Source organism: Penaeus vannamei, chromosome 31 (genome assembly GCF_042767895.1).
Source record: "Penaeus vannamei isolate JL-2024 chromosome 31, ASM4276789v1, whole genome shotgun sequence".
Classification (NCBI taxonomy): Eukaryota; Metazoa; Arthropoda; class Malacostraca; order Decapoda; family Penaeidae; genus Penaeus; species Penaeus vannamei.
Window position 1 is genome coordinate 16,506,177 of NC_091579.1, and position 10,000 is coordinate 16,516,176.

Consider the following 10,000-nt stretch of genomic DNA (forward strand, 5'->3'; position numbering starts at 1 on the left):
GGGTGCTTTCTGGAAGCTGAGTAATAACCTGGGTGGGTGTTCTGGAATGGATAGAGTTATCAGTAAGCATTGAGAAGGGGGTATTAGTATCAGTGGTCGGAGCCATGGTCAAGGGAGAGGCAGGGGTCGGAAAACCATTAAAATCAAAATCAGACAGGCTAAATGATGAAATGGCAAGCCTTAATGCTCCTATCAGGAGTAAAGAAACTTCATTATGGGCCATGGTGGGTCTAAATAAAATTGGGAAAAGAAATGGTCTACCCTCAGGGTCCCCATAAGGAATAAGGGCTAGGCAATTAACTAAGGGAATACCATGCCCATGGCTCCCAGAGGCTGTTCATGACTGACACAAAGCCAGCCTTTCATCCTTTCAGCACAGCTCTCACACCTTAGGAATGGGATAGAAGAAGGGGATGAAGAAGATACGGAAGAGGAAAGGAATGAAGAGAATATCAAGCAAAATTACTTAAGGCGAGGGCTGAGGGCCAAGGTAGGGGTGATCCCTACATTGGGCCTCAGTCTTCGTCTCCTATGCCCTCCCACGACGAGCAAGGTATTAGGAGGGTTAAGGTTTAAGAAGCCCTTAAGATTGCCCGTCTGTTGCCAGCTTGATAAAATCTAGCAAAAACTATGAAAAACAGCTGGAGGATTTTTTAATATACAAATAAAATGACCTGTGATTAGGGCAACAATATAAGATAATTTTTTTTTAATAACTATGAAGAACTACTAAAGACTGAAGGATCATATGCTCAAGTATAGGTAGTTCTTTATATAAAAAGAGTGGTAAATGATACTTTGATTATACTGTTACAATTTAATTAATTTCAGATTCCTTTAAAAGTTCAATACATAGTCAATAATTTACAATCACAAAATCATATCAGACACCACTGATCACTCTTAACAAACATGCCTAAACACCATAATTACTTCACTCTCTCCATAACATTTATCATTTACTGGCTACATTCCCTAATACCAATGTTCATCAGTATCTATGAATCACGGAAAACAACGCAAAAATCTAACACTCACACATGCAAATCCACAACTGCTGTGGACATTACCATAATGATGATGATAATAAAAAAAAAACATGTTTCACTTAACCCCCTGATGCTGGGATAGCATTGGTATATAACATTAGAATAATATGTATTATAAATAATAATGATAATAAAAAATAAAAACATATAATGACAATGATAATAATAATAATAATAATAATAACAACAATAACAATAATAGCAAAAAAAGGAAAAAAATCAGCTGTGGTCACTACACTATAAATTGACTCCTTGGTGTTGGTGACTTGTGGAGCCATCTAAGTGTAAAAAAAAATCACAAAACATAACTGATGTGGACAGTATGTGCATCCAGCAATAATGGGTTAAATAAATTTTGTTCAATAAAAAATAATGTAGAACACACACAATTACTTTTGGTTTTAGAATCTAAAATATATGAACATTTTAATATCTGGGTTATGAAATATAAGCCTATATACAACATGAAATATACATCACTTCACACTCAAACCTACTTAGGACATCTAACAACAACAGTTTACAGGTTATTATGAACCTTAACATTGTGCTCTAATACACAGCTGCTGATGGCCCAGGGTATGGATTATGAACAATAAATTACTACAAGTAATTTACTGTACAAGACTACAATTGGTACTATCTATTTACATAGGAAACCAGGAGTGCTCTATTTTTTTCTATGCAAGTTCAGTTGGTATGCAATAATTCACAAAGGACACTGCAACCTCATTACATGTTTTTATTAACAAAGTTAACTAAAATATAACAAAACTCATATACTGGAGAAGAGTTTTAAACGTACTTTCTAAGTAACTTAGAATACTGTTCTTTTCACACGTTTTTTTGACACCTCAAAGTACTAAAGGCCTATATTCCTAATATGCAAATACACTTATTTTCTTATTCACGTTTGTAAATTCTGATGAGCTTGCTTTAAACATAGCCAAAAAAGCATTCCACTTCCACTGTACATGAAAACCATTGCAACATTATAGTTGTAGAGTAAAAAGGAGGAGCACAGACAAAGAGAAAACGGAGAGGAAGCAAAAGAAAGAGGAAGAAGATGCAGGAGATGATGAGAGGCTGGAGAAGAAGCCATGTTTCTTCTTAATACCTAACAGAGTAATTTGCTTCTCTTTCCAACAAATTCAGCAGATCTTATAACTATTTTGCTTTGTTTCAGCAAGATATTGTTGATACACTACAGGAATCTGGAGTGAAATCTTTAAACTGTGAGAAAACAGATATCTGTAAAAAAAAAAAAAAATGTATTAGTTAAAGATAAATCACTAATAAATATAACATCATTAAGAACAGACCTGATATAAGCAGCAATATCTAGGCAGAAACAGACACATTCTGCAAAAAATATTGTGATCTTTAAAGACTAATCAGACCATAAATTCAACTATTTCATACCTTATCTCTCAACTGGTGAGCTAAATGTAAAGCTGTTGTAAAACATACAAGCACAGGACTAAGCCAAGGTACAGCACATTCAGCCTGGACACTCTCAAACTTCATGGTTCCAGCAGCATTTGAGAGGTGATACACAGCAAGTACTAGTTTGTGAGCTTGAATGTAAAAGCTTACTGCCAAATCCCCTGGCAAAGGAGGTGTCAGGGATTTCTGTCAAATGAAATTAATGCACATATTTAATAAAGTTCTGAAAATGATAACAGTATTCTGGCACATGTATGCTCATCAGCTGGTCCAGTACTTACCATGTTTCTGCTACTTAGAAGTTCATCAATTGTCTTTTTCCGAGGAATGAGAAGGCTGCTGCGACCAGTTTGTAGCATCTTGATTAGTTGACCCAGCACATTCAAAACCTCACTGCTTGTTCTTTGCAAATTCAAAGTAAGACAAGTAAAGGAGACATGCTTATTTAGCCATCTAAGTATTCTATATTCCTTTCAAGGGCAGTTTAATCATAAAATGACGGAATATATTAATCTGCATAGGACTTCCAGCTTATCAATTAATTTAACAAGACTAATGCTCATAAACTGCCATAAATTATATTTCTCAAAGGAATTGAAAACTATATGCAGTGGATTACTTCCTAAGAGGAGCATATAAAAAGTACTCAATCTGCATTTTTTTCTTGTATATAGATACAGAAATGATATAAAAGTTTATCAATTATGAAATAGCTAAGAACATATTAACAGTAAGTCATTAATTTGATACCTCATGTCTTAATCACTGATGGCTTAATCTCAATAACATTAAAAAATATACTTCCTTCTTACTTAAAAGTGTTATTAGCTCCATGTCCTTGCAAGAACTGTATTGCAAGCTGCAGAAAGTTCCCTGCATCTTGAATCTGTTGTATACGCCATGGGGCATCGGGTGTTACACTGGTACGGTGCACCTGGTTTTGGTGTTTGGCCACCTTCATGTTGATGTCCTGAAGTACAATGAATATCATCACAACTCTAACTGGGATACACTTTTAATGTGAATGACATAAAATCTGCTGTTATATTTTTGTATTAACTTGTAAAACACCTTCACACATCTTCCAAACATTAAGGTCAACTTGCACTTATGGAACTTTTTGGCATAGTTGACTGTTGTCTCATATATATCTACATCCCTTTTATGCTTTACTTACTGCCTGGCTAATGGTGTCTCCAGTCACAGTGACTACACACTTGACCTGGTCCTGTGTACTGTGTGCAGCTGTAGACATAATAAACTTCTCTTGTTTGACAGCTGTCTCATTACCACATAGTGGGACAGGGAAGTGAGTACAGCATTCCTGAAAGAAATACACAGGTCAATGTATAGGTTTGCCCTAACACTGTATTTAACATAACATCTTAACTCTTGTACTGTTTTTTCTTCTCTTTTAGATTGAAAGTACGAAGGGACTTCAAAAAGTCCAAAAGTAAAAATTGTTTGGAAGGATTTTCATTTCCATGCACATGAACATTCTTGTACCAACGTGTTATAACATATTCAAACATGAACAGTTAAATACAGGTAAGAATCCATTGCCACCAGTTGAAAGTCAGGCACCATTCAAGCAACACAGAATACACCAAAACTGAGATGAGAACAAGCATAGAGTTCATGATGAAAATTGGTTGGGAGAATTGGGAATTCACTGACACTCTCAAACAAGTTTATGGTGATAATGCCCCAAAAAAGTCAACAACCTACAAATGGATAAGTCGCTTCAGAAGTGGAAAAACCAAAGTTGATGATGAGCCCTGCAGTGGCAGGCCAACAATGTCAGTTGTGAGGAAAACATTGATACTGTTCATGACTTGACTGAAAGGCATAGACAAAATAACTACTGAATCGGTAGCAGATACTCTCAAGATCTCCGTGGGTTCTGCACACATAATTCTTGTAGAGAGTTTGGGACTAAGCAAGTTTTCCGCTAGATGGGTCCCTAGGCTGTTGCGCCCAGATCAGCAGCAAACGAGGGCAGATCTTTCAATGGAAATTTTGAGTAAGTGGGATGGGGACTTGTGAACTGTGACAGGGGATGGAACATGGCTCTATCTGTACGATCCCGAAGACAAAATTCAATTACTTCACCTGTTTATTTGAAGCAGTGGCTGTCCCGGTGTAGAAGTGAACCAGTCAAAGCAAAATCTGAGTGTTCAAGAGAAGAGGCCATGGCCACTGTCTTCTGGGATGCAAAGGGGATTTTGCTAGTTGACTTCTCGAGAACAAGATGATAACTACATTTGCTTATTATGAAGGCGTTTTGAGAAAACTGTCCAAAAAAAATCTCGGGAAAACGCCCTGGAAAACTGCATCAACACGTACTCGTCCACCACAACAATGCACCCGCTCACAGTGCTCGGCAAACACTACCTGTGCTATGTGAATTTTGATGGGAAATCATATGACATCCCCCTTACAGCCCTGATTTAGCCCCATCCAACTTCTTTTTGTTTCCAAAATTGAAAAAATAATTGAAAGATACCAATTTTCTGTCAGTTGAAGATGAAATAAGAGCTGCTCTGTCATGGTTCAGATCACAAGACCCTCAGTTCTACTCAGATAGGCTTAAAGGCTGGTATCAACGTTTGCAGAAGTGTATCGACCTTAATGGAGCATATGTTGAAAAATAAACCTCATAACTGAAATCGTTTCTTCTTACTATCCTTTTTCCACAAACTTTCTGAAGCCCACTCGTATGTGACAAGTTTTCTCTATGAGCTCAATGAGTGCAAAAAATGAAACATGGTTCTTATATTATAATGTGTAATAATATGGACCATCAATCTGTAAGACAAATGTTTGCTTTATCTTTTCTTTTCTTTTCATTTCCTTTTACAGATTCTTGAGTCTTTATACTTAAATCAGATAACTGAAAGCAGTAAAACAATAACAGAAATATATATAGACCACACACACACAAAATAATTTCATTTTCATTACAAATCCACATACAGAAAGAAAATGTAAAGAATAAACCAATCCAAAAGGAGAATTATAAAATTAAGAAATGACAAAAAAGTCTGTCTATTTCAACCTTATCACATATGCAATGTAGTATTATGTCTGATATGCATTAATACTTCACTCTGTTGAGAAAAATGTCCATTCAACAATTTCTCAAGAGTTTGTGAACGTGTGTGGCTCTAAACCACTAGTTTTAAGCTCATATCTGAGCTGGACTGAGGTGGGGATTGGTACTTCCCACAGGATTTTTCTTGAAATTTAAAATATGTGGCAGGTTTAATAGTCCATTTTAAGTCTTAGAGGGTGAAAACTGAATACAAAAGTTCTGTTCTTACCTTAAGAACTTGCATCACCTGTGTAAAAACCCTTGGAACTTCTTCACTGAGCACCCAGTCAAATTCTTGCTGCTGTAAATGGGGAAAAGTGAATTTAACATCATACAAAAAATATATATACAATATATAGGGGTACATCTCTCTAATGTCTTCATAAGACAACTAGTATTATGTTATCCATTTCCCTGCCTGCACAGGCCTTGGGCAGTAGCTTCTTTTAATGGACTTTTTAAGTAGCAGGTACAGACCATTATTTCCAGAAGACAATAGCAGGGTTTGAACCCACTTGCTTACAGATATGCTTGTCCACAGTTGTGTGCATTACCATTATACCAAAGTACCTCCTCCTCTTCTAATGGCTTCATACTAAAATGCATATTCAGTATGTGCTGCTATAACATGGAATTTTTTTTTTTATTACAACTGACTTCATACCAAGCCTATGTAAAATATCACTTGTTTTTGGTATGTAGCTTCACAGAAGATGATAACAGATGCTTTTCAGTTTACAAGGAGTTATAGATCTTATATGGCATACAGAACTTTGCTTATTCAAGAGCAGCATTACATGAAAAAACAGGCAATGGATTAGCACTAAGAACGCAGAGGCAAATGGTTGAATTTATAATTTCTTTTCATTATTCCATGACCATCAAACCACTGATCTGCAAAATGTATTTCTGAAAAAGGAATATTTCACAATAAAAAAGGCATGTGAGGATGTGAGTAAACAAAGAAAAGGTACAAATAAACCAAATGTTGTACTAAATACTATTTACATATTTGCTACTGTTACTGATAGGTTAATTTAATATTTGTATACTGTCACTGATATGTGTCCTTTGTGAGGCCCCACACAGACAACTAAGTTTTAAATGTCTTCAATACTGAGTTCAAATGATGATGCCTCATTTAGGCAATTCATAGTTTATATATATTCATATATATTGGATATATATACATATAGTACAACTTACCACCAGATGCCGAATCAATAAAAATACAAAAATGTTAGAATTTAATTACCACTTCTGGCATTTTACCAGCATCCACTTCACTCTATATCTTGCTACAGCTCTGTATGCAACTATAATAATCTATCTTGATATACTAATATGGTTAATAAAGTTCATATACTTGCAAACCATGACAGGTAAATATACATATACTTCCATTAAACGATATGAAGCTAATGACTGACTTCATCTTCAAAATTACTTTGCATATGATTTCCACTTGGCATAGCTATAAGCTGATAAAAATAAGCAAACACATTTATGAATAATGTATATGATATATACAACCAATCACCATCTGTAAAGGTATCTATCTAATAGAAAATGAGAACCAAAAAGAGAAAAAGCAGCAACTGAAGAATTATTTGATATATAGTAGACTATTTATAGCAAAAAGTAAAGTGTCTGGAAGAAACAGATCTATGAATTCTGACATTTCTTCTATGACATACTTTCATAAAATAAATATAAAAGATTTTTTAAATCTCTGATGACTCACTGTCATTCAATCCATGGTATATCGTGCCAGATCATATATCATTAACTTGTAATGTTTGCTGTTGTAATTGCCAAAAATGCCATATTTTTCTCTTTGACTCAGCATGATCTTCTTGATAATTACCAACCTTATTTCACCTGTTCATTTATAAAGATTCAAAATTAGAAAAAATGAAGTAAAGGCCACAAAATACACTTGAAACACCTTTGTTAGATATAGAACACAATCTAAAGAAAGGAAAATTGAATGGTCACAATTGCCTTAAAAAATCTGCATATATAGACATACATACAAACATACATGCATACATACATATATATACATACATACATACATACATACATACATACATACATATACATATATATATATATATATATATAGATAGATAGATATAGATATAGATATAGATATAGATATACATAGACATAGACATAGTCATAGTCATAGTCATAGTCATAGATATAGATATAGATATAGATATAGATATAGATATAGACATAGACAGACAGACATAGACAGACAGACATAGACAGACATAGACAGACATAGACATATATATATATATATATATATATATATATATATATATATATATATATATATATATATATATATATATATGTTTGCCCATTTTACTCAAAAGGGGAAAACCTATTTCTCATGCACTGATTCCCACAGAAAAAAGTGATGTAATTTAAGACAATGGATATAATATCAAACACATATAACCTTGGTATCATTTGGTATCATTCATTTAGTAATTCTTCATAATAGGTCCATACGAAGTCATACCATGGCCTCCGCAATTTGGCAAAGCCCAACAAACTTGCCGCATGTAAATTCAGGAAAAGTCTTTATTTAAAGATAAACTGCCAGGGAGCCTGGCAAGCTGAATCATACCAAATATAAATCCATAGAGAGTTTATAAGATCTCCAATGAGATATGTATGTTGCTGTTCCTTTTGTGTAGTTATTTTGTGGAGCATGGCATGGTTTGAAAATAGAAATATCAAGGAAGCTATATTCTACTATCAAATGATTTATCTATATACAATTTAGGTATTTCTTTACAGTATAGACACAATTGCCAGAGACTAAGTCGCCAAGGCCACATCAGAAAATTTATTTTAAAAAATCTGTTGCTCTGACTAAGCATGTCTTTGGACACTGCCCAAGGAAAGGGTTGATGGGAAGCTCTACCCCAACACCTCTAGGAAACTTTGTCTTCACTTCGGTATGCACGGCAAGATGGGCTTGAAGCTTAGGAGCATAAAGTGTATGGAGCTTTCTGTGATATTTTTCTTTATTTGTGGCATTACTATCCACGTCTCCAGATTATTTGTTGTATCATCAATTGCAACTTTTTTTCCTCTCCAAGAGTATTATCATAAATTTGCAGTAAAGTTTAATCAGAATTTAAGATGGGAACAAAGGTAATTCTCGAACCTAAGACTGCATTCACCCGAGACCGGGCCTTTAACGCTTTGACAAAGACCACCAAATATCCACCTTATATGTTTGGCAAAAATAAGCTTGAACTGTTTCCTTTTTGATAAAAAAAATCACCTAGGTAGTCTGCAAGTTTTTTCCTTTCAAAATGTACATGGTAGAGGCTTGTTCTCTTTGACTGATTGCAAAAGCCACAGAGGCCATAAAGAATGCTTGCATCACTTTAGGTGTGATTTGATAAGCAACTGTGGCCATGCTTTCATTTTTATTATATTGCTATTTGCTATAGTTAATAAGATTTTTATGTATTATTTAAAGGCATTACACTAGTCTTTTCCTGCACAGTCCTCATTTCAAGAAGTGTTGATACAAATAGACCGATTCGATGTGATGTAAAGAATTGGAGTTGCCATTCCACTTGGTGAAAACAAACTCGTCGCTCGCAGATACCTCGCTATCAACGTGAAGGAAAATGACGTATGAATTCTTTGATTCTTCAAAAACCAAAACAAAAGGTGATATGAAGCAAAAGTAGAAGCTGTGTAGCTAAAAGAGTACTCACACCGAAATCTGGATTGACGATCCTTCGAAATGACCTAAAATTGAATATTCTGACATCTACAACTATTCTATCAAAAAAGCAAATGATAATAACAATTATATAATAACAAAATTTACTACAGTAATGTATGATGTTTAGCTATATAGGGTATTTTTCTGTGAAATCAGTGACATTTCCTAACCACTTTTCTTCCCATTTACTAGGAGTTTATACAAAGGAGACAAAGAAGTCATGTATAGGCCTAAAATTGCATAACGCATTTTTCTCTCTCCTCAATAATTTGACCTCAAGAGAAACAAAATTCTCCGAAAAATTGAGTGACTTTGTAAGCAAAGCACAGTAATATTTCGGACGAACAAGGGTTTGTTTTCACCAAGTGCTTGTTGCTGGAGGCGGTTGCTAGGCATTACCAAATCAGTCTATACCAATACAAATTAATAAAAGCTATTAAGAGTGCAGATGAGGCTGTGTCTTCTTCAAATTATACTAGTTAGACGTGGTTAATTTATAGCTTGAGTACCTTATTATACAAAATTTTGGAAATCAACATTCGCCAAAACTAAATCAATACATTTATATCATGGTACAAGTCTTGAAACCTAATATTTTCTACTCTTTCAATTCCTATCACAATGATAGCTTAAAAATTAATA

At 34.4% G+C, this 10,000-nt stretch overlaps 1 protein-coding gene across 1 annotated transcript in view; it reads right to left on the minus strand.

Moving 5' to 3' along the window:
* Nucleotides 1-802: 802 nt before the first annotated feature.
* The window catches only part of rogdi (rogdi atypical leucine zipper), a 9,516-nt gene continuing 318 nt past the window's right edge, over nt 803-10,000 (minus strand). The window contains exons 2-7 of the mRNA XM_027367676.2: nt 5,819-5,890; nt 3,673-3,819; nt 3,308-3,465; nt 2,777-2,897; nt 2,472-2,681; nt 803-2,300 (exon numbers count right to left, since the gene is read on the minus strand). Coding sequence (XP_027223477.1) covers nt 2,232-2,300; nt 2,472-2,681; nt 2,777-2,897; nt 3,308-3,465; nt 3,673-3,819; nt 5,819-5,890 — 777 coding nt within the window. The 3' untranslated portion in view covers nt 803-2,231. The remainder of the gene's footprint in view (nt 2,301-2,471; nt 2,682-2,776; nt 2,898-3,307; nt 3,466-3,672; nt 3,820-5,818; nt 5,891-10,000) is intronic.